Source organism: Brachyhypopomus gauderio, chromosome 6 (genome assembly GCF_052324685.1).
Source record: "Brachyhypopomus gauderio isolate BG-103 chromosome 6, BGAUD_0.2, whole genome shotgun sequence".
NCBI lineage: Eukaryota > Metazoa > Chordata > Actinopteri > Gymnotiformes > Hypopomidae > Brachyhypopomus > Brachyhypopomus gauderio.
Window position 1 is genome coordinate 27,172,328 of NC_135216.1, and position 27,881 is coordinate 27,200,208.

Sequence of the window (27,881 nt, forward strand, 5' to 3'; positions counted from 1 at the left end):
ACTCTGGATCCGTATCGGGGTCCACTCAGGTACAGGTGCACCTGGAATACCACTCTGGATCCGTATCGGGGTCCACTCAGGTACAGGTGCACCTGGAATACCACTCTGGATCCGTATCGGGGTCCACTCAGGTACAGGTGCACCTGGAATACCACTCTGGATCCGTATCGGGGTCCACTCAGGTACAGGTGCACCTGGAATACCACTCTGGATCCGTATCGGGGTCCACTCAGGTACTTGTGCACCTGGAATACCACTCTGGATCCGTATCGGGGTCCACTCAGGTACATGTGCACCTGGAATACCACTCTGGATCCGTATCGGGGTCCACTCAGGTACAGGTGCACCTGGAATACCACTCTGGATCCGTATCGGGGTCCACTCAGGTACATGTGCACCTGGAATACCACTCTGGATCCGTATCGGGGTCCACTCAGGTACATGTGCACCTGGAATACCACTCTGGATCCGTATCGGGGTCCACTCAGGTACATGTGCACCTGGAATACCACTCTGGATCCGTATCGGGGTCCACTCAGGTACATGTGCACCTGGAATACCACTCTGGATCCGTATCGGGGTCCACTCAGGTACATGTGCACCTGGAATACCACTCTGGATCCGTATCGGGGTCCACTCAGGTACATGTGCACCTGGAATACCACTCTGGATCCGTATCGGGGTCCACTCAGGTACATGTGCACCTGGAATACCACTCTGGATCCGTATCGGGGTCCACTCAGGTACATGTGCACCTGGAATACCACTCTGGATCCGTATCGGGGTCCACTCAGGTACTTGTGCACCTGGAATACCACTCTGGATCCGTATCGGGGTCCACTCAGGTACATGTGCACCTGGAATACCACTCTGGATCCGTATCGGGGTCCACTCAGGTACAGGTGCACCTGGAATACCACTCTGGATCCGTATCGGGGTCCACTCAGGTACAGGTGCACCTGGAATACCACTCTGGATCCGTATCGGGGTCCACTCAGGTACAGGTGCACCTGGAATACCACTCTGGATCCGTATCGGGGTCCACTCAGGTACAGGTGCACCTGGAATACCACTCTGGATCCGTATCGGGGTCCACTCAGGTACTTGTGCACCTGGAATACCACTCTGGATCCGTATCGGGGTCCACTCAGGTACATGTGCACCTGGAATACCACTCTGGATCCGTATCGGGGTCCACTCAGGTACAGGTGCACCTGGAATACCACTCTGGATCCGTATCGGGGTCCACTCAGGTACATGTGCACCTGGAATACCACTCTGGATCCGTATCGGGGTCCACTCAGGTACAGGTGCACCTGGAATACCACTCTGGATCCGTATCGGGGTCCACTCAGGTACAGGTGCACCTGGAATACCACTCTGGATCCGTATCGGGGTCCACTCAGGTACAGGTGCACCTGGAATACCACTCTGGATCCGTATCGGGGTCCACTCAGGTACTTGTGCACCTGGAATACCACTCTGGATCCGTATTGGGGTCCACTCAGGTACATGTGCACCTGGAATACCACTCTGGATCCGTATCGGGGTCCACTCAGGTACAGGTGCACCTGGAATACCACTCTGGATCCGTATCGGGGTCCACTCAGGTACATGTGCACCTGGAATACCACTCTGGATCCGTATCGGGGTCCACTCAGGTACATGTGCACCTGGAATACCACTCTGGATCCGTATCGGGGTCCACTCAGGTACATGTGCACCTGGAATACCACTCTGGATCCGTATCGGGGTCCACTCAGGTACTTGTGCACCTGGAATACCACTCTGGATCCGTATCGGGGTCCACTCAGGTACATGTGCACCTGGAATACCACTCTGGATCCGTATCGGGGTCCACTCAGGTACAGGTGCACCTGGAATACCACTCTGGATCCGTATCGGGGTCCACTCAGGTACAGGTGCACCTGGAATACCACTCTGGATCCGTATCGGGGTCCACTCAGGTACAGGTGCACCTGGAATACCACTCTGGATCCGTATCGGGGTCCACTCAGGTACAGGTGCACCTGGAATACCACTCTGGATCCGTATCGGGGTCCACTCAGGTACTTGTGCACCTGGAATACCACTCTGGATCCGTATCGGGGTCCACTCAGGTACATGTGCACCTGGAATACCACTCTGGATCCGTATCGGGGTCCACTCAGGTACAGGTGCACCTGGAATACCACTCTGGATCCGTATCGGGGTCCACTCAGGTACATGTGCACCTGGAATACCACTCTGGATCCGTATCGGGGTCCACTCAGGTACAGGTGCACCTGGAATACCACTCTGGATCCGTATCGGGGTCCACTCAGGTACAGGTGCACCTGGAATACCACTCTGGATCCGTATCGGGGTCCACTCAGGTACAGGTGCACCTGGAATACCACTCTGGATCCGTATCGGGGTCCACTCAGGTACTTGTGCACCTGGAATACCACTCTGGATCCGTATCGGGGTCCACTCAGGTACATGTGCACCTGGAATACCACTCTGGATCCGTATCGGGGTCCACTCAGGTACAGGTGCACCTGGAATACCACTCTGGATCCGTATCGGGGTCCACTCAGGTACATGTGCACCTGGAATACCACTCTGGATCCGTATCGGGGTCCACTCAGGTACAGGTGCACCTGGAATACCACTCTGGATCCGTATCGGGGTCCACTCAGGTACAGGTGCACCTGGAATACCACTCTGGATCCGTATCGGGGTCCACTCAGGTACATGTGTACCTGGAATACCACTCTGGATCCGTATCGGGGTCCACTCAGGTACATGTGCACCTGGAATACCACTCTGGATCCGTATCGGGGTCCACTCAGGTACAGGTGCACCTGGAATACCACTCTGGATCCGTATCGGGGTCCACTCAGGTACATGTGCACCTGGAATACCACTCTGGATCCGTATCGGGGTCCACTCAGGTACAGGTGCACCTGGAATACCACTCTGGATCCGTATCGGGGTCCACTCAGGTACAGGTGCACCTGGAATACCACTCTGGATCCGTATCGGGGTCCACTCAGGTACATGTGCACCTGGAATACCACTCTGGATCCGTATCGGGGTCCACTCAGGTACATGTGCACCTGGAATACCACTCTGGATCCGTATCGGGGTCCACTCAGGTACATGTGCACCTGGAATACCACTCTGGATCCGTATCGGGGTCCACTCAGGTACAGGTGCACCTGGACGGGCTAGTTCTGCTTCTTTGTTTCTGCTTCATGATAAAAACACAATATATTTTGAGCTTATTCATTAATAAACACTTAGCATTTGCAATGAAGAGTGAAAGATGCATTACGCATATGTGATAAAGAGAGACAAACTGTATATAACCATTTACAAACCGAATATGATCTAAATCGAACATTAAACATGTGCAGGACCGTGTGCAGCAGGTGTTGTGGGTAATAAGATGCCACGTTACTGTCTGTTTGGAGACACAGTAAACACTGCCTCAAGAATGGAGTCAACAGGACTGCGTAAGACACACACACACACACACACACACACACACACACACACACACACACACACACACACACACACACACACACACACATAAAGAAGGGTTTTCAGGGTCCTCACCATAAGGGTAATGATTAACGTCTTTATACTCACCCGTGGTCAAATTAGCTTCGCTTCACAGAAGATCTAAAGGAACAGGAAGCTCATTTCAAATGCGTGTGATGTTAAACTGTCACTCGGTTCCTTCAGATCATTTACCTGGTTCTTCCCACACAGCTCTGAGGATCCATGTGAGCCAGTCCACCATTAGCATCCTAAAGAGGACCGAGTGCCAATTTGAATATGAGAGGAGAGGAGAGACCTACCTTAAGGTGAGTGTAATGCAGTTAGGGTATGATAGGAGAGACCTACCTTAAGGTGAGTGTAATGCAGTTAGGGTATGATAGGAGAGACCTACCTTAAGGGGAGTGCAATGCAGTTAGGATATGAGAGGAGAGACCTTCCTTAAGGTGAGTGTAATGCAGTTAGGGTATGATAGGAGAGACCTACCTTAAGGTGAGTGCAATGCAGTTAGGATATGAGAGGAGAGACCTTCCTTAAGGTGAGTGTAATGCAGTTAGGATATGAGAAGAGAGACCTACCTTAAGGTGAGTGTAATGCAGTTAGGGTATGAGAGGAGAGACCTACCTTAAGGTGAGTGCAAACAAAAAAACTAGGGAGTTTTTCCTTGCCACTGTCGCCCTTGGCTTGCTCACTGGGGGCTAGGACTCGACACTTGTAAAGCTGCTTTGTGACAACAACTGTTGTAAAAAGAGCTATATAAATAAAAATTTGATTTGATTTGATTTGTAATGCAGTTAGGATATTAGAGGAGAGACCTACCTTAAGGTGAGTGCAATGCAGTTAGGGTATGAGAGGAAAGACCTTCCTTAAGGTGAGTGTAATGGAGTTAGGGTGTGAGAGGAGAGACCTACCTTAAGGTGAATGTAATACAGTTAGGATATAAGAGGAGAGACCTACCTTAAGGTGACTTAAGCACACATCCTCTGTAAGCACACAGACTCAGCTCATGGAGGGGGTAGGTAGTTAGCTGATTGCTGGATTTATACTACAAATGATTCTTTTAATTATTATTATCATTGAACAATCATATAGAAAATGTACATAAAATGCAACTTTAAGAATTGTGTCTGTAATGTATTGTGTGTGTGTGTGTGTGTGTGTGTGTGTGTGTGTGTGTGTGTGTGTGTGTGCTATTTCTTTAAGGGTAAGGGAAAGGAAATGACGTACTGGCTGAAAGGTGTAACAGCGCGGAAGTACAACCTTCCAACCCCACCAACGGCGTAAGACATGTTCTTACTTTCCCACTGTGTGACTGGGTGCAGAAGAGCCTGCAGGGTTTACTGTGGCTTTGCCTACATTTACCACTAAACATCAGATCATCAGATCATCACACAGTCAACACAGAGCACATATACATGCTCAGCTAAATGTGAAATGAATGAAATGTGCCATATTTTGTCAATTGTGATTTTTCACCGCAATCGAAATTTGTCCTCCACATTTACCCATCTGTGCAATTAGAACACACACACAAACACACACTAGTGATTACCACGGGGCTGTGGTGCATACATGCCCAGAGCGGTGGGCAGCCCTAGCCCGGCTAGGTGCCTTGCTCAAGGGCACCTCAGTCATGGCCTGAGGCCTGGGAATCGAACCCACGACCCTCCGGTCACAAGACCACTTCCCTACCACAGGATCATGACTGCTACACAGAAGTGTAGCTTCTGCATATGAGTACTGAACAGACAACAGTATGAGTACTGAACAGACAACAGTATGAGTACTGAACAGACAACAGTATGAGTACTGAACAGACAACAGTGCAGTTAATACCCGCAAAAGCTAAACTAAAAAAATAATCAAAAAAGAAGACCAAACTAAATCTGTTCCAGACACCTGAATTAGAACAAAGTGGTTGGAAAGTGGCTTGTGTGATACTACACTGCTTGTGTGATATTACACTGCTTATGCGATATTAGACTGCTTGCATTGTGTCGGAGTTACACAGAAATGTGATCATGAAGTGTGTGTGACTTCATTTGAACACACTGCCATGTTTGTATCATATGTGAATAATGTTGGCAGTGAAATTTTGGGTTTGCTCAAATCTGTGGGCTCCTTGAGGAAGCTGAAAGTCAGATGGTGCTCGTCTTGTGTTTTTCTCAGAGAGAACTTCCAGCGTCTGCAGCAGGACCTGGCGGAGCTGGTTGTGTCCACACTGCACAAACGAGGACATGAGAAGAGGACAACACTGTCCACACCGCAGAGGCGGAGTCAGAGACAGGGCAGCGACGGCCTCCCTGAGTACCTGCACCTGGCCGACCCCAGCACTTACCTGTAGCCCTCACACACACACACACACACACACACACACACACACACACACACACACACACACACACACACACACACACACACACACACAAATAGACACACAAAACTTATAGCACACACACTTATAGCAGTAGCCGAGTTCCGATTTGTTACTAGGTAAAGAATTACTTGGGATTTTGGTACACAGAACACACAAACAATCTCTGCTTTTCATTTCATTTTGCCATCTAAAGGTTTATTTTAAAAAGTCTAAAATAACATTATCAAGTGACAGAAGTTTTCTGATATTCTTTGTATGTTATTTTTGTCTTAAATATGTTATAAATATGTTTTGTTTCTCAGTACATAAAGTTCAAATCTTATAACTTTTTAGTTTGTACATTATATTTGAACACTGTTATATTGTAAGTTTTGACTTGATACAATATCGATATGTGTGTTTGAGTAAAGGTTTTTTGTAATCACACACGCACCACTGGATTCCTTCATAAAGCACACTCTTCTCTTACAGTTTTTTACGACTGCTAACACGCATTTGTCCAATCTGTAGTCACATTTTCAGAACTCTAAACACAGTGAACACAACATCAGTCTTCAGTGTTTATACAATTAGTACAATTCATGTTGTTTTTGTATAAAATCCAGTCATTTTACATGTTTCTATAATGTTTAAATTTTCTATACACACAAGGTTATCCAATAACAAAATTCTGGATCATTTTTGTCTTATTTACAAATATTGCACAGAGCATGTAAAAAATGAAAACCTAAGGTTCAAAACCTTAAATATTGTATAAAATGCAAAGTTCTGCAAAAACAAAGGCTGCTGAAAAGCTATTACACATTTTTGCACATATAGATCAATGAAATAAAATAAAGTACAGTAATGTACTGGGTCAGAGAGGAGCAAATATAACAATTTGTCCTGCAATCTCAAGTGCTGGTTTGGTCCTTCACAAATACCAGATTGATCCTTATAACAGTGACCTCCTTTAGTTTTTGAATGAACTCTACCAACAACTGGTTCCAGAAACAGAAATGGAACAGGTGGGAGGAAACACGAGGACATTTGTGATGGGACAATGTAGCATTCTGTCATTCTCATGTCATCACAAACTGGTTTATAGACCATCCAAGAGTGATGTCTCTTTTCCTCCCGCCCTACTCACCTTTCCTCAACCCCACTAATGAACTTTTTTCAGTCTGGAGGTAGAAGGTGTATGATCATCGCCCCCATGACCAAATGTCCCTCCTGGATGCAATGGATCCCGGCTGTAGAGACATTTCAGCTGAAGACTGCCAGGGGTGAATAAGGCATACCAAGCTTTTCTTTCCCAGGTGCATGGCAAGGGCCAACATCAGATGTGATGTGGATGAAAACATGAGGCCAAATGCTGAAGACCACTTAGATTACATGTAACAACACATAATAGTTTTGTATCTTGTTTTTTCCCCCTTGTGTGGCTTTTTTCGTATATGTATTTTTACACATATGGGACCATGGCTAATTATGTTTACAATTACAGTAATTGTTTTTTGGGTTAGGCTACAATTTACAGTAATGTACCTAATACAGTAAAATATAACCTTTACTGTAAAACTGTTACTGACTCCTTTTTCTAATCTACATTCCATATAGTACCTAACAGTAAATATCACTCAATGTGTAGACAGTATGTTGCCAAAAATGCACACATTTGAAAAAAAAAAGTCCAAATGAAGCAGATTACAGTAAAAAAATGAACTGACTAAGAAAACAGATGTTACCGTAAAATATCTGTTGTTTGCTGGTAGAATAGAGAATCTGTGCTAGTGTTTGAAAGAATGATTGGATACTGAACAAGGTTTGCTGTGTTTTACTGTAACAAAGTTGGTGTATAAAGAGAACATTTTGATTGCGTTGTGAAATGCAGAGTTGGTATTTAGTAAGAAAATGTGCTTTTGAACAGGATATTAACTATTTGGCTATTTGTATGAGGTAAATGTGTTGCATATCAGCAAAGCAAGCATGTGTAGTTTTGTGTTTGTCCTGTTTGTGGGGGTTGTGGAGATGATATGTGGTCAGTAAGTACAGATGCACATTTGTTCAAGTTTTTGGATAATATACATCCAGAGGTGGGTAGAGTATTCAACAATTTTACTCAAGTAAAAGTACTGTTACTTGAACCAAATGTTACTCAAGTAAAAGTAAAAGTATGCATCCAAAAATGTACTTGAGTAAAAGTAAAAAAGTACTTTGATTAAAAGCTACTCAAGTAGTGAGTAAATGCATGAGTACTGTCTCGTGTCAATAAATGACATAATGGGAAATTTAATTACTGGAAACAGTGACTTTTAATGATAACAAAAATAATTTATTATAAATAAATATAATATATAAAAATTACTTATTATAAATAATATGTATTTTTGTTTGTTCCTAATTATTAGGCCTGTGTAACTTTAATGTGTTCCAAAAAGGCGCTAACTGATGAGACTGTCAGCCAATACGTGTAGCTACAACTTGCCGCCAACTGAATCACTTTGTAGCAAACTTAATCATCATATAATGCTAGTATTGCAATATATATTTAGTATTGCACTGCGTTACATTGAATAATTACATCATACAAACGTTATGCCTCAGAGATATAGCATTACAACAAATTATACATACGGCAAACTTATCGCATCGCGTTTCCTCAGATTTGATGTTGAGTTCTTGTAGGCTGAAATGTCTACACGTTTGGCACACAACTGACAGCGCCTTAACTGTCCTTTTTACACGTTTGTAATAAAAACATTGGCTGTGAGGCCAGGGATGCTCGGGAGGTTTTCCTGTCTTTTTTTTTTTATTAAATCACACTTCACAGAGGTAAGTATACAACGAACAGTATACAAAAACATAACTAGGTTTTCCTGTCACCATACTTTCTTGCTACCGGTGGAGTAAGTTTGCGTATGTGATCACGTGACTGACCGGCTTCATTTGATTGGTCACTCATACTCAGGTGACGAGGTTACTCAGTTTTCTCACTGAAAAGACTAATTATTTACAAAACTAAAGTAACGGTAGCGGGCGGCGCAAATCCGATTGTAACGGAGTAAAAGTCGGGTTTTCTCAGCACATATTTACTCAAGTAAAAGTAGAAGTCTTTCATATTAAAACTACTCTTACAAGTACATTTTTGTCCAAAAAGCTACTTGAGTAAATGTAACGGTGTAAATGTAACGCGTTCCTACCCACCTCTGTATACATCTTATTTTATAGCAATGTCTAACAACAGCATATTCCAGAACCTAATCAGTAGTGAAGACTCATAAGAAAAACCCTGTGTCAGAAATGGTTTTTATTTCAGCCTAAAGAAAATCCATCTTAATGATCATATAAATTGGTCGTGTATGATCATATAAGTAGTTATATAAGACATTGGTCATGTTCGAAATAGCCTATTACATACTACTGGCGTACTAATCGAGCCCCAAATCAGTATGCCGTATGCAGTATATGACCAAAATGAAATTTTCCAGTACGCAAAACATACCCGGATGACCTACTACTTCCGCAAAATATTCCAGTACGCGAACAGAGCTATCTTCGTGGTGTACTGCATCCCATCATGCAACGCTACGTTCACGTGACCCCGTAGTATGCTTTGCTTTTGTCGCATACTGGAAACTGTACTGCATACTACTACGAGGACCAGTATGCAGTATCCAGTATATACTGAGTCCAGTATGCAGTATCCAGTATGTAGTAGGCTATTTCGAACACAGCCATTGTTTAGCAAGCTGGTTGCAAAGGTGCAATACTACGAGAGTCCACTAGATGTCCGTAAAGACGTGCAGCTTCATCCTGACACTGAAGTGAACGACAGAGGACGGCGTTCATGTATATACCGGAAACCCTCCAACCAAATAGGAGTGGTGTAGTTCCAATGTCGTAGAATAACATAAAATGTATTTTTTTCCGGACTATTTGCTGATAAAGACAGAAAGAAATAGCATACAGTAACACAGAATATCGGGGGGGGGGGGGGGGGGGACACAAACAAACAAACCAAAAAACACAAAAAACAATTCCACACACAATAGTCTTACTGTACAGTAAAGTTAGAAACAGCTAACTTATGAACATAAAAGAGAAGAAAATACTAAGGGGGAAAAAGATCATAAGAAAACATTCAAAGCAGTACATTCCTCAATGGTTGGAAGTGCCTTTTGTTTGTCTAGTCTTTGATGCAGTGTGTAACTCAAAGTGCTTCCGCATTGGTTGTCAGGATATCCGGTGGCGTAGATCTGAGTGTTTTCGGAGTTACCTGCACTGAGTTTTTTTTTCTTTATTATTCAGTTTGCTTAATAAAAACCGTGTTTTAATAGTTGCGTTTGTTCAATACATGAACACAGACGGTGTGCGATATTTAAAAAAATGCTAAATATGTGCAGTCAAATAGGCTACATGGAGACTTGATCCATATTGTAGTCTAAAATAATTCCTTCATAATGTTTCATGTAAACATTTTAAGAACTGATGCGTGTCTGCTGAAATGAACTCTATTTCTATCAACTTTTTTATTTTTATTTTTACCTCGTTTTCATGCAGACAGTATGAAGCTAAATATAGAACGTGTTTAGATTAAAATGCCAATATACCATTCATATAATTGCGGTACTAAGTCATAGGACATAAGTCAAAGCGTTAAGGCAAGTTGGACTTGTGACCCTCCCATCCGACATCATCAGGAAGCGCGCAGGAGATGCGAGCACTTGTTTTACCCCGATGTTGGACTTTGACAACATCTAAACTATGTCGTTTCAAGTCAAATCAGGTAAATTATTCAAACGGTATAGCCACGTTCGTGTTTTCTTGATTGTCGATTTAAGGATTTGTTTACAATGTAATCGATCGTTTTTTTTACTTTAACGTGAACTAGCTCGGTGGGGTTTTCTCTAGTCAGGCTCTCGCGCTAGTCGATTACCATAGTTTCACTTTCCTTTACCACCATGACTCTGTTAGCTAGATAGCTATCGTTACGGTGTATGTTTCACGTTATTTAAGTTTACAAAACACCTAAACAAAATTAAGCCTGTTACAGTGATGTTAACAAAAACCGTCTCCGTCGAAAACGTTATGTTTGAATAGGTTATTTTACCAAAACCAGCACACAATGTTGATAGCACACAAACTCAGTTGATAGCAGAATTCACCTACGGAAGCACATAAGTATGGAAAAGTCCATACAGTATCTAGAAATTATGTTTACTATCTCGTTATTATGACTTAGTATTTCTTAATAATGCGATACTAAGTAGTATAGTCATAATTATGAGAAACTAAGTCATAATGAGATACTAATGGTCATAATTATTAGGTACTAGATTATTTCATTTTAATCCAGGAAATAGGCTTCCATATACACACAATGTTTTCCATGAAAGATTTGGAGCTTTTGAAATCTTGACCAGATAAATATGTAGTTGAACTTTGTTTACAGTGGAATACAGGCAGATGCAATGTGAATAGTAGGATATATCATCAGTAACATTTGTAAGAAAATGTTAATCAGAGCTTCTTAGCTATGTCCCAAGAAATTGTTAAACAGATGGCAGTAAGGGGTTGGGTGTGTATAGCTTCAAAGTACAATTGGAAGTAAAAAGAAATATTTTCTAAAACATTCAACTTTATTTATTTAATGGACACAACTCCATGTATACACATTTGCAAGTTTGTAAAGTGTACAGATATATGGTGAAGTTTTTTCTCATCTTTAAGGGGGAGATACAGAAGCTGAAAGACCTCCAGGGCGTCGTAGAAACAGCAAAGAGATCCCCCCATACCGTAAGTTTGTGTGCCCATTATGGCATGTCTACAGACGGTTTTATTATGCCTTCAGAAGGTTTGGTGGTAGAATGGTCAGTATATCATGTGGCATGGCTGGGCACAGAACTGTATGGTTATTATGATTTGTCAGCAGTGGGACTTTGGTTTATGATAATGCATAACAATGGCCGAGCTTGTGTTCGTCAACTGTTGTCTTGTTTTAAAATAAAAAAGAAATGTGCACACTTTGAGACATTCTGATATTGCTGTACTCTTGGTAACAGTGGGTCTGAAGTTATAGCTGATATAATAGAGACTAAAATAGACAGTCTGTTCCTGACAGAGATGTTGTATTTACAAATATTTTCTGTTTGCCCTGTGTCACTGAATGGCAGTTTTGTTGTTTTTTCCATTCTGAGATACATTTCATCATATAATTGATACAAATTTCTTGTGTCTTCTAGTGGCCTTGAGAAATATGGTATTAGTTGGGAAGACCGGTACAGGGAAGAGCTCCTCCGGAAACACCATCCTGGGCAGGAAGGCATTCAAAGCTCTCATGAGTAGCTCTTCTGTCACCAGGAGCTGCGTGAAAGAGACAGGAGACGTGGGCGGGAGGCAGCTTGTCCTGGTGGACACTCCTGGGTTGTTTGACACAGATATCGCTGAGAGAGACCTGAAAACAGAACTCAGTAAATGTATTAGCATGACCGCTCCTGGACCTCACGCCATCGTCCTGGTGATACAACTTGGCCCTTTCACAGAGGAGGAGAGAAAGTCAGTAGAGAAGGTGAAAGCCATTTTTGGAAAAGAAGCAGACAAATACACAATAGTCCTCTTTACCCATGGTGATCAACTCGAATCCAACATTGATGACTATGTGAAGAATGCCCAAAGAGATCTGAAGAAGTTATTAGATGAATGTGAAGGGAGGTATCACGTCTTTGACAACACGAAAACAGATGATCGCGAGCAAGTGCTAGAGTTTTTAGAGAAAGTGGACAACATGGTTGCCTCTAATGGGGGTGAGAGCTACACTAATACTATGTACAAAGACGTTGACCAAATGCTCAGGGAGAAAGAGGAAGAGTTGCGTAAATTTTATGAGAAAAGACTAGAAGAGCAGAAGATGCAGCTGGAATCCAAGTTTAGTGAGGAGAAGAGGGAACTACAAGAAGCAATCGAGAAGCTGCAAGAACATAGCAAAGAAAAGGAGAAGAAGATTAAAGAGTTGGAGTCCTTGGACCAGAAGAAGAATGTACACATGATGGAGTTCAAGCGCTATTATGAAGAGAAGTTTAAACAGATTAGAAAGGAAGCAGAACAATCACAAAGTGAAATGATTCAGATGTTTGATGTGTTTAGAAGGCTGCAAAATGTTAGTATTTAGGATTGTCTTTATTTTGACCACTACATGACAGTGATGCCTATTTAGCTCAAGCAATCTAACATTGTCTGGCCTCAGAGTTGTGATGTCTTTTAGTCAGTGATCATAGTCAGAGTTTGCTTTTAGAGGGTGGCACTTTTTGGCAGATTCTTGGAGTCACACAACAACACAGGCCTATTGGTATCGTGTTGTGTTCCTATTGGTGTCATAGTCTGGCTCAAGGCTATCCTGAATTCTGTGTATAGAATGAATTCTGTGAACAGATGCAAATCATTATTTAAGTCGCTCTGGATAAATATCTCACAGAGGAATCTCAGTGACTTTGGTCATTTGACTAAGTGCAACAAAACATCTTGCTTTAGAATGTAAATATTGATCACTGTAAATATGTATGCACTGTAACACTGTATATATGCAGTTACTAATGGCGGTCTGTTCAATTGTGTAATTATGTTGACTTTGTAATTCTGTTCTTATTAGTGATTTATGCATACAATGTACAGTATCTTTCATTCTGTGTATACAGTATATTGGTATTAGTTGATTAAAAACTTAGTTGAGTTAATCATAATATATTGTGATTAATTATGCTTAATCATGAAGTTGAAAAATGTTAAAAATACAGTATTAAAATTTTAATTGTGTAGTGTCAAGGCCTCTGAGGAAAAGGTTGAGACGGTCAGTATTCTCGGAACAGGCAAAGACATTTATCCATCCATCCATTTTCATCTGCTTATCCGGGTCTGGGTTGCAGGGGCAGTAGCCTAAGCAAAGAGGCCCAAGTTCCCCTCTCCCCAGCCACCTCTTGCAGCTCTTCTGGGGGGATACCGAGGTGTTTCCAGGACAGCCGAGAGATATAATCTCTCCAGCTTTGTCCTGGGTCTTCCCGGGGTCTCCTCCCAGTTGGACATGCCCGGAGCACCTCCCTAGAGAGGCACCCAAGTGGCATCTGGAACCAGATCTTCAACTGGCTCCTCTATACATGGAGGAGCAGAGACTCTACTCCGAGTCTCTCCTGGATGACCGTATCACACACCTTATCTCTAAGGCAGAGCTCAGAAACCCTGTGGAGAAAACTCATTTCAGCCGCTTGTATGTATGCATCTCATTCTTTCGGTCACTACCCAAAGCTCATGACCATAGGAGACGTAGATTTTAATCGGGAGCTTTGCCTTTTGGCTCAGCTCTCTCCACCCCCAAGAGGAATCTCAGAGGAACTCGGTCGAATACCTTCTCCAAATCGCCAAAGACATTTAAAACATGGATACAAGCGAAACTAAAGTAACAACAAATAAACAACGAACAGGACACATACACAGTAATAGACCCGTAATGAGTACACATACAGGATGTCAAGTCTGAGGTCACTTCACAATCTCGCCACCAGAGGTCGCAGTCCCCGGAATTCTAGAAACTCCTCAGCTGTTTGTTTTTCTGTGATTACCCTAATTAACCAGCCAGTTGCAACAGGACTTTGTGAAGTACTGCCAACTTTTCACGAGAGCGTAACACGCCTTGTATAATGTTGTCTGTTCTACGTACTAGTGTACCATTTATCTGCTTCTGCAATGCGTCTGTCTAGCCCTTGTTTGTACCTCTGCCTGATTTAGTGGATTGCTCTACCGTTATCGATCTAGTTTGTCTGTTTCGGCCCTTGCCTTTGCCCCTCTCGGTTTATATTAAACCTGGGTTTTATCTGCACATGGATCTTCATTCTTGTCCAGCCCACCCGTCGTTACAGCACACACACACACAGAGAACCAGAACAATGACCGACAATGAATTGGACAGCACGGGGTTATAACCTTGTACCAAAGAGGAAGGTTTACAAGGGGCTGGAGCAACACATAACGTGCCGGGGCCATAGCCTACCACGTGCAGTTTTCAATTCATAGACACTTTAGTCATTACATTATATATAACTGGCAAGAAAGCTGAATTTCACATCTACCACAGTTTATTCTTCTGTAATTCAGTAACACATTCATCTTCGATAGGCTACAAATTCCGTCCAAGCTGCCCCCCCTCTCTGTGTCGGATGTGACGTTTATTAACCTGACGGTTTCGACGTGTTCTTTGCTCTCTGTTATATTTCTGTCACGTTGACTCGTTTAATATGTCTGCACCCTTCCTTACACTACCATACATAGACTGATACTAGATAGCTAAGGGATTCGCGTAACGCAACCACTACATATAAAACATTTGTATTTAGAGTATCATCGAATCTGCACATAACAATTGCAAGATAGCTCGAGGCACAGTGCGCATGACCATGAAAGTGAAAGCGGAAGCATAACGCACAGCGCCTTTAGCCTTAATGTTGGCAAGCTAATGTAGCGAGATAATCTACCCATTTATTTACTCAACTAGACTAAGATAGGTATTTTCATGCATGCGACAGAGGTTTATTGTGTCTGTAATTGTTTGCTAAAGTGATATAAGGTAAGCAGTTTATTTTGTACTATATATACTATATAACTGTAGTGTTTAGCCTATAGGCTAAGCTAATTTCTATGTTTTCTTCCAGAAGACGTTGGACTATGCTAGCTAGCTAATTAAATATAGTGAAATGCTTTTTAGGTGATTCTTAAAGTCGTAGGTTGGGTGTGATAGCAAATGAGAGTAAATAATAACGACAGCTATTGTATTTCGTTCATGATCTAAAATCCACCTACCATGTTACCATACTTCATGACCTCTTCCCATTTTTAGCTTTATTCTCATTGTCTGTTGCCTGTGCTTTTTTGTTTCCATATGTCTGTTCTGCTACTCTTAAATGTAAGCGTCTTTGGGTTCTTGAAAAGCGCTATACAAAAATAAAGAATTATTAATTATTATTATTATTTTCTATAAGTATCCACTAGCCCATTTACTGTGATCTTAGTAAAAGCTGTTGGATTTATAACCCCTCTTGATTGTTTCACATATTCCTGCTTGTTCGTCTACATTAATGTTTTATGCATGCAGTGTTATCTGTAGACATTTAACATGTAATTACGTTTCTCATGCAGCACATTGATTTCCCGTGTGTGCGAGGAAGGTCAGTGAAGTTCTTTGTGTCCTATAGCTGCTGTTTTTGGGTATAGAATGTATTTGTGTTTTTGTTCATAATAAGTTCATCATTTTAAGTACTCTTTTATTATTGTTCTATTTTTTTATTGTTCTTCTATGAGGCTATACTATTACACTAATATTTCTCTTATTACTGTTCTATTTTTCTTGTTCTTCTTATTCTACTTTTTCCCCTACATTTTTTTTGTTTTAGTAACATAGTCTAATGGAATGGTGTTGTGCAGTCAAATTTTGCCTGTGTTTCTTCTTTTCACTGCAGACACAAGTGAACTCATGTAATTTAAAGATCCCTGGCCTGATGTTGTTCTGGGAAGGAGATTGGAGAGATGTTGCAGGCCGTAACAGAAGTGGCCATATAGATCTGATTAAAACACGTACCTACACATGGCTTGTACATGGCTGAAGGGGGAGGGGAGAATTTAAATATGGTCTTGCTTGGTAAAACTGGAGTTGGAAAAAGTGCCACAGGAAATGCCATCCTTGGAAAAGAAAGTTTCATTTCTAGGAAAAGTTCCAAATCTACAACTCAAATCATTCAAATGGGTACTGTCACCACTGATGGGAATACCATAACTGTGTATGACACACCAGGAGTCCTGCACACAGAACTCGCTGAATCAGACATAAGAAGAACATGTGAGACTCTTCTTCACCTGCTTGATTCAGCCCTGCTTGATTCAGCCCAGGTCGTCTTCCTCCTAGTGATTGCAGTTAGTAGATTCACACAACAGGACAGGAAGGTAGTGCATGACCTTCAGCAGCTCCTGGGCCATAGACGCCTGCAGAATACCTGGATCATCTTCACCGGGGGAGATATACTGGAGAGGGATGGTCGGTCAATAGAGGAGTTCATGGGTGGGACACCCCACCTCAAATACGTTGTTGAGACCTATAATAACAGGCACCACGTCTTCAACAACAACAACATGAGCAATAGAAATCAAGTAAAGACACTGATTGAGAAAGTGAGAAAAGCAAGTGAGTATGTTTGGAGCATTTTCAGTGTCTGTATTGTTGTCTGGTTCTCTGTCTTAAGGTGGCACTACAGGAACAAGGTGCTTGTTTTATTTTTTTTTATCTTTATGAAGCTCAGTCTGTTTAGCTAGTTCAGTTCTTAATAGAAAAATATGTAGATGTAATGTGAGTTATTTAAGCGTATATTTGCATATATTGTTTACATATCTTTAAAAATGTTAAAATGGAAACCACAGACCAAATATAGCACGACTACATTATAGAACAAAAAATGTGGGGTTGTTTCAGTTATTTTTTAAGTTATTTTTACATATTCAGATATCAGACGTTCAGATTCCAGGACAAGAGCGTTCATGTTCCAGTAGAGGACAACTTGACACCTTGTAGTGGAAACATTTGACTTGCTTAAGATTACTGGCAGAAATGTTTCACAATTTGTGGGGATGTGCCTTGGGGTAGACATGACTCCACGATGGTATATACTCTGAGAGACCAGGGTTCTCCCCGAAAAGATCAGGCTTGACTCCGAAGCAGACTTCACCCAAGATTTTTAATTAGTGCAACACACTTGTACGTAACCCCATGGATCAGATAAAACATCAGTAAAATTCTGTGCAATAAAAGTTCTGGCAATATGTCGGGGCACACTCGCTACCCCCACGGGAAGTCCTCGCAAGATCTCCTGTTCGGCTTTTAAACGAGTAGCCCCGCCCCCAACCTTGTTAGCCTCTACCAGCGTCTTGGAGCGGGACCACATGCGTCGCCTGTTGGAACACCTATGATACTATGAACATGATAGTATGACATTATTTGTTAAACACCACATTCTGTTATGACCTCCTGTCTTTCCCTGTCCTCCTCCTACAGGATCAGTAGGACCCGTCTCCCCCCTTCTACTGCCGACCGTGGGCTCTACCGGCCAACACCAGGGAAGCCCTAGAAGATGGCCCTCCCCCCCTGAGGACACGACATCTGGTGAGTTACTCCATCTACATGCATATGTACATACTCTAAAGTAGGGGTGGGAATCGTTTACTATCTCACGATTCGATTCGATTCTGATTTTGGGGGCCACAATTCAATTCAAAAATCGATTTTCGATTCAAAACGATTTTCGATTCAAAAAACGATTTGATTTATAAAAATGTCTGCTTCAGTCTATAAAATCTGCATGATCTACTACAGTCTGCTTTGCAAGACAGAACGACAAATACAGAAAATTAAGTGTCTTTCACATTTAATTAACAAAAATTAAGTGCTTTGGTAAAATAAAATGGTTTTTGTTGTTACCAAAATTCTTGAGCTTCATTTTGCAAGCTGTCAGGGCTGGCTCGGATGCAGTTCCCCCAGCCGTCGCTAGGGGCACCAGAGTCAGTCCCAGACTAAACCGGCGTAACTGTACGTTCTCAGCCAGTCTCTGCTTTCTCTGTGATTGCTTATCGTTTAATGGTGTCTCGCCACCTCTCTCTGTTATGCTTTCTCTATACTTATTCGAGTATCTCATCGTCGAAGCGTCGCTTCCTGACTCATCTCAAGTTTTCCCAATCCTGTATTTCTTCCTATCCGTTTTGCCTTTATTTTTGGGAAGGGTTTTATTTTGCTGCAGCGTTTTTTGCCAGTTACTTACATTTACATTTACATTTACGGCATTTAGCAGACGCTCTTATCCAGAGCGACTTACAAAAGTGCTAAGTGTTTAGTCAGAATATGCATCTGTATCTAGTATAAACAGGTTTAAGTCCAAACTACTCAAGCTCAAGCACTGCCATAAACAGTTGCCAGTGCTGATACCTAGAAAGAAGACAACAAATATAAGATTAGACACAGAGCAATACCTAGAAGTTACTTCTGCTGGTGTCCTTGGTTTCGTTTTCGCGTTGCATTTATCTGCGCTGTTTTTTAGTTACTGTTGTTATTTTGTTTCTTCCTCCCGTCTCACTACGGTTGAGTGTTATTTTTCACGCGTTGTATTTTCCGCATTGGTTTATTGTTTCTATTTACTCCGTGCCCTCACGGTTTTGGTTTCTATTCTCTTGCGCGTTGAGTCTTCCATGTTGTTTTGTTTGTTCGTTCTGGGTCGCTGTGCGCGTTTCCCTTTCGCTAATACATTTGACGTGTGTCAAACGTCTTGATCTTGCGAGCCTGCACTTGGGTCCATCCTTCTCTATATTATTTCTCACCCTTCTCTATATTAACGCTCCCGTGCTCACCGCATTCCCCGACATTCGGTAAAAACCAAAATGAACCCATATTTTTGCCTTAAATGAAGACCGGACAGGTTGAATATCTCTTTCCTCCATGTGTTTTGAACCTTTTCTGCGCATGAGTGTGTCCCAGAACATGCTGCAAAGTCTCGCGTAATTTTGTAATTGCGTAACGCGAGACTTCACCACGACTTAGAATCGATTTTGGGACATTTAAAATCGATTTTGAATCATAGTAAATGAGAATCGATTTTTGATATATGAATCGATTTTTTGGCACACCTCTACTGTAAAGTGCAGTCCAGGTGATGGGTCAAGTCTCTGACCCCATCACACACACCCCCCTTCTACTAGTCACTCGGTAGAGGGACGTGAGAGGAAGTCCGCGGGCACATTTTGAGTTCCCTTCCGGTACCGCACCTGAAACTTAAAAGGTTGTAGAGACAAATACCACCGGGTAATCTGTGCATTGGTGTCTTTCATCCTCTGTATCCACTGCAGTGCACGATGATCAGTCTCTAAGATGAAATCAGACCCCATCAGGTAGTATTTCAGAGAATCGAGGGCCCACTTCACGGCCAGAGCCTCTTTCTCCACCGTTGAGTAGTTCATCTCCCTTGGAAACAGCTTCCTACTAATGAACAGAATTGGTCTCCGAGCATCAGCATCCCCTTGAAGCAGCACTGCCCCCAGGCCATGACGCGATGCATCTGTCTGGACCACAAACTGCTTCTCGAAGTCTGGGCTGCACAGAACTGGCTCTGCACACAAACACTGTTTAAGATCATTAAAGGCAACATCACATTCTTCTGTCCATTTTACCTTTTGTGGCCTGTCCTTTTTGGTCAAATTAGTCAGTGGCGCCGCTCTATTGGAGAAGTCTGGAATGAATCTCCGGTACCAGCCAACCAGACCTAGAAAGGATCTCACCCGCCTCTTTGTGGTTTGAACCGGTGTTCTCCTGACCGCCTCCACCTTGTCAACCTGTGGACGTATTACACCACCTCCTAGGATATAACCCAGGTATGAAACAGTGTCTTTTGCTAAACAGCACTTAGATGGATTGACCATCAGACCTGCCTCAGCAATCTTCTGTAGGACCACTTGCATATGTTGCACATGTTTGTCCCAGCTAGTACTATATATTACCACATCGTCAATGTGGGCAGCCGCAAACCCTTCAGTGCCCTTCAGCACTTCGTCCATGAGGTGTTGAAATGTAGCGCCCGCCCCATGCAGACCGAATGGCATCACCACAAAGTGGTACAGACCAGACGGCACTCGAAAGGCAGTCAGTTCACGGGCTGTATCGCTGAGTGGCACTTGCCAGTATCCCTTGCACAAGTCCAGTGTTGTAAGAAATTTTGCTCTTCCTAGTCTTTCAACCAGCTCATCTGCCCTTGGCATAGGGTACGGATCGAAAGCAGACACGGCGTTGAGCTTAGAGAGATCTACGCAGAATCGCAGGCCCCCGTCTTTCTTGGGCACCAGCACCACAGGGCTACACCACTCACTCTTTGACGGTTCTATCACCCCCAGCTCTAGCATACTTTGTACTTCCCTCATTAAGTCTGGAATCAGGCGTGCTGGCACTCTGCAATTCGTCTGTCTGAGTGGATCCGGTTTCAGCAGACGGATGTTATGTTGCATGATGCTTGTTCTGCCCGGCTCGTCTTTAAAGAGGTTTGGTGGAATTATGCTCATAAGCTCTTCTTGTTGTTGAGTGTTGAGGTGTGACAGATCAAGAGGGGTACTGGCCTCTCCTATACTAGGAAAATACTGCTCTTCATGCTCTTCCTCCTCTCCAACTGCTCTCACCCATAACTGTTCTGCTGGATTCAGCTGGCCCTCTCGCCACACTCTTAGCATGTTAATATGGAAGGTTTGTCTTGATTTCTTCCTGTCAGGGAGAAGTAGTTCATAAGTAGTCTTACCTATCTTCTGTAGTACTTCGTATGGTCCCTGCCATTTAGCCAACAGACCTGTGTCAGATGTGGGGAGAAGAACAAGTGCTTTACTACCTGGTTGCAATTCTCTGACCTTTGCGACCATATCACACCAGTGTTTTTGGGTGTCGCTGGGCTCCCTCCATGTTGTCTCTGGCCATCTCAGTCAGCTGAGCCATCTTGTCTCTCATCTTAAGCACATGTGAGAGCACATTGATCTTCTGCTCTCCATCGTGTCCTTCCCAAGCTTCTTTTAGGACATTCATTGGGCCCCTCACTTCTCTAGAATATAAAAGCTGAAATGGTGAAAATCCTGTAGAGGCTTGGGGAGGAGATATGGCAGCCACTGGTCCCAATCTGCACCCGTCTCTGAAACAAACTTCTTGAGCATGCTTTTAAGTGTTTTATTAAAGCGCTCGACGAGCCCGTCGGTCTGAGGATGGTATGGGGTGGTCGTTATACCCTTAATTCCCAACAGCGCGAAAACGTCTCTGAGCAATTTAGATGTAAAATTTGTTCCCTGGTCTGTCAAGACCTCTCTTGGGATACCCACCCTAGATATTAACTGGATCAATGCGTTAACTATTTGGCGTGTTTTAACTTTCCTGAGTGCAAAACATTCAGGATACCGTGTTGCATAATCACAAACCACCAAATTGTAACGGTTCCCCCCCCCGGCTTTTCGGCAGGGGTCCGACCACATCCATGGCTATGCGAGCAAATGGTTCCTCTATGATGGGCATGTTAATCATAGGAACTCTATCTGCTCTCTGATGAGGCGCTGATAACTGACACTTAGGACATGTTCTACACCACTCTGCCACATCCAGATGTACCCTAGGCCAAAAAAACCGGCTTGCAATTCTAGACAGTGTCTTAGCCTGTCCTAAGTGGCCTGCCCATGGCTCAGAATGTGCCATTTTAAGCACTGTTTGTCTCATACATGTGGGTACCACCAACTGCTCCACCTCGCCCTTTACTCTGTACAAAATGTTATCTCTCAATTTAAACTGGAGCTCATTCTTACCCAGACTGTTCCCCTGATTTCATTTCAGAAATAGGGGTTTAAGAGACACATCCTGCATTTGAAGTTCCCTTATATTCCCTGGTAATTCTCCTGCACTAGTTTCTGGAACTGTTAACGGTTCTGAAACGACTGTGCCCTTCACCTTATCATATCTTCGTTCTCTGCGAGACTTCTTAATTTTAGGAGCTATATTAAATGGCATTTCCTGCATTAACTTATTATCTGCCTCGTTTTGTTTTGCTTGGCTTCAGGGCTTTAACCATTTTGTTGTTTATTTTGACATCCACCAGACTCTCCTTCGTACCCGCTACCGGTTTAAAGCTATGCTCTCTTCTAGGGGAATAACACAACCGAGCTGAACTCTGCCATAACGGGCATACATTTATCTTATGTCCGAGTTGATTGCAATTGAAACATTTAAAAACTCTGTCCGTACGGTTTACAATCACGTTTCTATCCCTCTCTGGTTTCCTATTAGTATCACGCCAATGCCTTTGCGCGGCAGCTTTGCTACTCATGTACGAGCCGTCTCCTGTGCCTTACTTCTACAAACTTACAAGACTTCTTCGCTGCCACCATTTGTGGGGATGTGCCTTGGGGTAGACATGACTCCACGATGGTATATACTCTGAGAGACCAGGGTTCTCCCCGAAAAGATCAGGCTTGACTCCGAAGCAGACTTCACCCAAGATTTTTAATTAGTGCAACACACTTGTACGTAACCCCATGGATCAGATAAAACATCAGTAAAATTCTGTGCAATAAAAGTTCTGGCAATATGTCGGGGCACACTCGCTACCCCCACGGGAAGTCCTCGCAAGATCTCCTGTTCGGCTTTTAAACGAGTAGCCCCGCCCCCAACCTTGTTAGCCTCTACCAACGTCTTGGAGCGGGACCACATGCGTCGCCTGTTGGAACACCTATGATACTATGAACATGATAGTATGACATTATTTGTTAAACATCACATTCTGTTATGACCTCCTGTCTTTCCCTGTCCTCCTCCTACAGGATCAGTAGGACCCGTCTCCCCCCTTCTACTGCCGACCGTGGGCTCTACCGGCCAGCACCAGGGAAGCCCTAGAAGATGGCCCTCCCCCCCTGAGGACACGACATCTGGTGAGTTACTCCATCTACATGCATATGTACATACTCTAAAGTGCAGTCCAGGTGATGGGTCAAGTCTCTGACCCCATCACACAAATATTTAAATGTTTTGAGTGTATTTTTTTTAATTTATTGAGTGTTCTTAATCTTGTCTCCCCCTGACAGGTACTGCTATCCCCTCATTCGACATACCCATCCAGCCTTTAAGGGTGTCTGAGAGGAAAGCTTTTTTCTTGAGTCTGACTCAGATTTTCTCCCTTTATTCCAGTGTCACAGAAGTTCTCGCCTGGGGACCGAGTGCGAGTAAAAGCTTCTGTGAGCGAACCCAAATTCGGATGGGGCTACATCAGTGCTGAAAGTGTAGGCAGGGTGAAAGGTAAGAGGTGTTAATACAGCATATCAGTGTTCTCTCACTACAACTACTGTACAACTAATGGGAAACATTCAACACGAGACTCCAGCTTTTAATGAACGTGTTGCATGATGGGATACCTGCCATGTTGCAGTTAATATATACATACACAAATACATGCATACATCATCTCCAGGACTCATCATGCTGTCCACTAGTGTCTTTTCTGGATTATAATCTAGTAGGGGTGTGATGAGATCTCTTGTCTTGAGATCTCGCAAGACGCAACTCCGCAAGATTTCTCGTCGCGTAAAAAATCTGTCTCGCAAGATTTGATGACGTCACAATGAGGTGGGAAAATACAGGTATTACTATTGAAGATGCCCCCGCCACTTTCAAATCATTTGTTTGGCAGCATTTTGGTAACCTGGCGGAAATGATAAATGGCAAGAGAGTGACTGATAAGACACTACATATGCAAACATTGTATGAAAATAATGCCGTACACCGCGACTAATACGATCAGGATGCAGAGACATTTACAGCAGCACCACAGCTCAGTACTCAAATCAACATATCTCACTTGAACAGAGGTAGCAGGGACAGAACGGCGCTTTGGCAAGTTGAGACAGCAAAGGATATCGGGAGCAGTGTGGGGATGCTAACTGTGCGTTCACACCGAAAACGACGAGAGCGACACGGCGACCGGAAGTCATTCATTTTCAATGAGAGTGAGCGACACCCAGCGACGCGACCGTGAGCGATGCGAAGCGAATTGAGCGAATCGAGCGACGCGAACAAGTTGAGCTCGGCTCAACTTTATGCAAATGAGCAGTGACGCGCGGCGACGACTACCAATCAGAAAGTATGTTTGCACCCTCCTCCGAAACCGCACCTCTGACTTTGGTTCCTACTGATTATTTGTTCCGATTGCAAAATGGAGGAGAGATTGATAGTGGCTGTCTCTGGATGTCCCGCACTTTACGATGTGTCCCTGTTTATTTACAGTACAAAATGTTTATTTTTGGAGGGAATACTGTTCATTTGTTAAAAAAACATCTGCAATAAATTATCATATACCCTTTTATTGGTTATGATTTTTTTTTTCCTGTTTGATCTTTGGGTCTGGGGTAAAAAGTAAAAAAATTATATAAACATTTTAGGTTTATATACTATGTGTTTTATACACACACACTGTTTTATACACGCACTCCTTTATAATCGTGTGTCCTGTCATCAATAGATTAAAATAAATAAATACTGTGTCCTGCTTTAAAAACGTGATTTGAATATCTGTCACGTGCTGCATGCCGGCGTGATGTTGGACACGCCCCCACGCGACGCGATGCTGGCGACTCGGCGACGGAGAGCGATTTTATCGCTTTCGGTGTGAACGCACAGTAATGTTCTTAAAAATGAACATGGCAGTGTAGTTGCAGCAAATTAAGAGACATACTTGGTAAGGCTCTGTTTGCACTATTTGCACTCTGTATTGACAGAGAAGAACTTCTTGTTTTGCACATAATACAGTGAGTCGACGCTTAACGACGGGTCTGGATAACAACGGACCGGAGTTACCACCGACTTTTTAAATTTTATTTTGCGCGGTGCGTGGAGGAACTGTGGAGTGTTCTAGAGTGTTGTGTACGATAAGCCCATCTCGGCAACGCGATCGCTCTTTCTCGCGCTGTACGCACGAGAACATTGTTAGTTTTTTTTCTATACTGTATTTACGCCCAAAGCGTATCTAAATCTAGGGTCGCGCTTAACGATGAAAACTGCTTTACGACGGACTTTTCAGTCTCTTACATAATGCATGTTAAGAGTTATAATAAAACATTTCAAAATGCATGTTTAAAGTTAAATAAAAGTCTGTTGTCCAGTCATATAATTTGTAATTTTAGTGTTCTTAAAATCTCATCTCATCTCGGATCTCGTGAACCCAATCTCGTGTCTTACCTTGTCTTGTGAGCTGAGTGTCTCATCACACCTCTAGTGTTTAATTAATAAACTGACAGAAAGCTTTAGAGTAAGACTGAACATTAAAGATGAACATAAACATGAGTGTTTGGCTTTCTAACCAGCATGACCTCAGCCAACAGATTGTGATTTTATTGGGGAGAGATTCAAAAATATGTCATCAATGACAATCTAATAAGACTTGCCCACTTTTTAAAAATTCTTTCTATTTGCTTAATTTAACCAAGCAAAACAAATCTAACATCTTGGTTATTGTAAATATGAAAGTCATAAATGACTGTAAATGTATTAACTCAGTTGGCAAAGCTGTTTCAGTCGCCTGCTTCTCTTTTGAACAGATCTGTGTGGTGAAGGCGTGAAGGTGGACTTTGTTGAACAATCTGGCTGGTGTGGTTTAGTCTCAGAGATTGAGCTTGTATCTAGTGATCGCTCAGGTATCCATCACCCCAACACATCAAATCAGGTCCCAACACTGCACATGAAACACTTGGTCCCTCATGAGCTTCTTCATTAGACTGCTGAACACACTTGGAAGAGACTCCAAACTTCCCAGGTCTGTATATATGACCTAAGAGATGTGATTGGCTGGAGTCATCATGCCCCTGGACAGAAACAGGAAGAAGCTAGCCATACTTCCCACCCAGAGAGCAGACCTAGTTATTCTCTTTTGTGCTAAAATACAGAATATAAGAATATGTGCTATGTTTCTTCTGCTATGTTCTGTGTTCTATTTCAATTTTGTCTTTAAATCTTAGCCACTGGTTGCTAATGGGCTGCTGTACACAAAAAACAATTATGGTCATGGAGTGTCCACTATGAAATATCATCTCTCTCCATTATGTGTCTCCTTGGACGTTGTGCATTGCAACGAAGTTTGTCCTGTCCCTTATATCGGACTGTCATCTTTTATTGCAGAAGTTCCTGGTTTCAGGGTTGGAGACCAAGTGCGAGTGAAGGCATCTGTGAGAGAGCCAAAGTACGGCTGGGGGTCCGTCAGTCATCAGAGTGTGGGAACGGTGATCGGTAAGAGCGTCAGACTATTCTGCTCTTCCATAATTTATCGTGAAAGATCATCTTTACCAAGGAATTCATACAATTTCATTAATCATTGTTAATCATTGCATTATTGCAAAGGAAGCTATATTTTGTAAGAAAGTAAAATATAAAACATGATCAGAGAAGGTTAGGGATATTTGTTTGGAACTGGAGTCTTGTGACCCATCATAGCACTTGTATTTAGCAAAGTGAAAAAATATTAAACCTGTCAGATTTTTTTCCCCTTATTTCATAATTTCATATTTTTCGGTGAACTTTTTCAGCTCATCTGTATATCGGCTGTCATTTATATCTTGAACACCTGTACTTAATTCCCTCTGTATTTCTCACCAGGTCATCAGTTGGTTGTGAGCTTCCCAGAACAGCCTCGCTGGTCAGCAGATCCCTCTGATATCGAATTCGTTACAACAGAATGAAAGGCTTAAGAGGCTTAATCAGAATTTCAGACTTTTACTCAGTTTTATGTCCAGTAACTGACATCAAACTGATGTATGATGTCTGTTCTACTCGTGACATGTCTTGCCTCTTTAGCTACGTGCATTACCGCATGCCGACAGATTGAATGGTGTAGTAATGTGTGTGTGTGTGTGTGTGTGTGTGTGTGTGTGTGTGTGTCTTAGAAAATAAAATGTTTTACATACGTGTGTGTATAATTGTAGTGAAGTATATACGTAAAGAGAATAACACCTGCCACATCTTCGTGCCTGACTACTGTCCTCCTTGTCTTTATCTCTCTCTGTGTGCGTGCGTGTGTTTATTAGTGGTGAAGTCTGACACTTGGTGGTGTCTTCTTCCCCAGCCTCGTGTTCATGGGTTTCCCTGACACCGTGTCCAGTGTGTTTAGTTCTTTAGGCTTCGTGTTAAATAAGTCCCCTCACACACCAGTGTCCTTCGTCCTCCTCTGAGTCATTACCGTTAGTGTTGGTATCATAATACTTCCAAAACATGGTTATGAACATGAGGAATTTGTTTTGGTCATCAAAATTTTGCAGAATCCGATATAGAACTAAATGTAATATAAGTAAATAGTAGAAATAAGAAATCGAGGAGTGTGTTTGTTTGAGCTTCACATAGTTTGCATAGACC

At 42.8% G+C, this 27,881-nt stretch overlaps 3 protein-coding genes across 5 annotated transcripts in view; all 3 read left to right on the forward strand.

The window, feature by feature from the left end:
- The window catches only part of gucy2ca (guanylate cyclase 2Ca), a 27,017-nt gene extending 20,794 nt beyond the window's left edge, over positions 1–6,223 (forward strand). The window contains exons 24-27 of the mRNA XM_077007857.1: positions 3,402–3,500; positions 3,763–3,857; positions 4,753–4,829; positions 5,719–6,223. Coding sequence (XP_076863972.1) covers positions 3,402–3,500; positions 3,763–3,857; positions 4,753–4,829; positions 5,719–5,893 — 446 coding nt within the window. The 3' untranslated portion in view covers positions 5,894–6,223. The remainder of the gene's footprint in view (positions 1–3,401; positions 3,501–3,762; positions 3,858–4,752; positions 4,830–5,718) is intronic.
- A 4,328-nt stretch (positions 6,224–10,551) lies between these two features.
- Positions 10,552–14,774, forward strand: LOC143517554 (GTPase IMAP family member 9-like). Its single transcript, XM_077010212.1, has 3 exons — positions 10,552–10,694; positions 11,639–11,704; positions 12,151–14,774. Exons 1-3 carry the CDS (start codon positions 10,673–10,675, stop codon positions 13,074–13,076), a joined length of 1,014 nt encoding a protein of 337 aa, XP_076866327.1. The 5' UTR covers positions 10,552–10,672; the 3' UTR covers positions 13,077–14,774.
- Positions 14,775–15,328: 554 nt separating this feature from the next.
- Positions 15,329–27,494, forward strand: LOC143517553 (GTPase IMAP family member 7-like). Of its 3 annotated transcripts, XM_077010209.1 has the most exons (9): positions 15,330–15,518; positions 16,088–16,116; positions 16,408–17,126; positions 17,991–18,098; positions 23,312–23,419; positions 23,676–23,783; positions 26,078–26,173; positions 26,655–26,762; positions 27,129–27,493. In XM_077010209.1, the coding sequence occupies exons 3-9, from the start codon at positions 16,544–16,546 to the stop codon at positions 27,209–27,211; spliced, it is 1,194 nt and encodes a 397-aa protein (XP_076866324.1). In that variant the 5' UTR covers positions 15,330–15,518; positions 16,088–16,116; positions 16,408–16,543; the 3' UTR covers positions 27,212–27,493. The 3 variants fall into 3 exon arrangements, with proteins under 3 accessions (XP_076866325.1, XP_076866324.1, XP_076866326.1); XM_077010210.1 differs by lacking the exon at positions 16,088–16,116 and having other exon boundaries at positions 15,329–15,518; XM_077010211.1 differs by lacking the exon at positions 23,312–23,419 and having other exon boundaries at positions 27,129–27,494.
- Positions 27,495–27,881: the final 387 nt, after the last annotated feature.

What these genes read in the sequence shown, in the direction of transcription:
- LOC143517554 (XM_077010212.1), top strand. Translation starts at nt 10,673, where the DNA reads ATGTCGTTTCAAGTCAAATCAG. An exon ending in GTCGTTTCAAGTCAAATCAG is followed by an intron (nt 10,695 to 11,638) that starts GTAAATTATTCA and finishes CTCATCTTTAAG; the next exon opens with GGGGAGATACAGAAGCTGAA. An exon ending in CAAAGAGATCCCCCCATACC is followed by an intron (nt 11,705 to 12,150) that starts GTAAGTTTGTGT and finishes TGTGTCTTCTAG; the next exon opens with TGGCCTTGAGAAATATGGTA.
- LOC143517553 (XM_077010210.1), top strand. Translation starts at nt 16,544, where the DNA reads ATGGCTGAAGGGGGAGGGGAGAATTTAAATATGGTCTTGCTTGGTAAA. An exon ending in CCCTGAGGACACGACATCTG is followed by an intron (nt 18,099 to 23,311) that starts GTGAGTTACTCC and finishes CTCCTCCTACAG; the next exon opens with GATCAGTAGGACCCGTCTCC. An exon ending in CCCTGAGGACACGACATCTG is followed by an intron (nt 23,420 to 23,675) that starts GTGAGTTACTCC and finishes CCTTTATTCCAG; the next exon opens with TGTCACAGAAGTTCTCGCCT.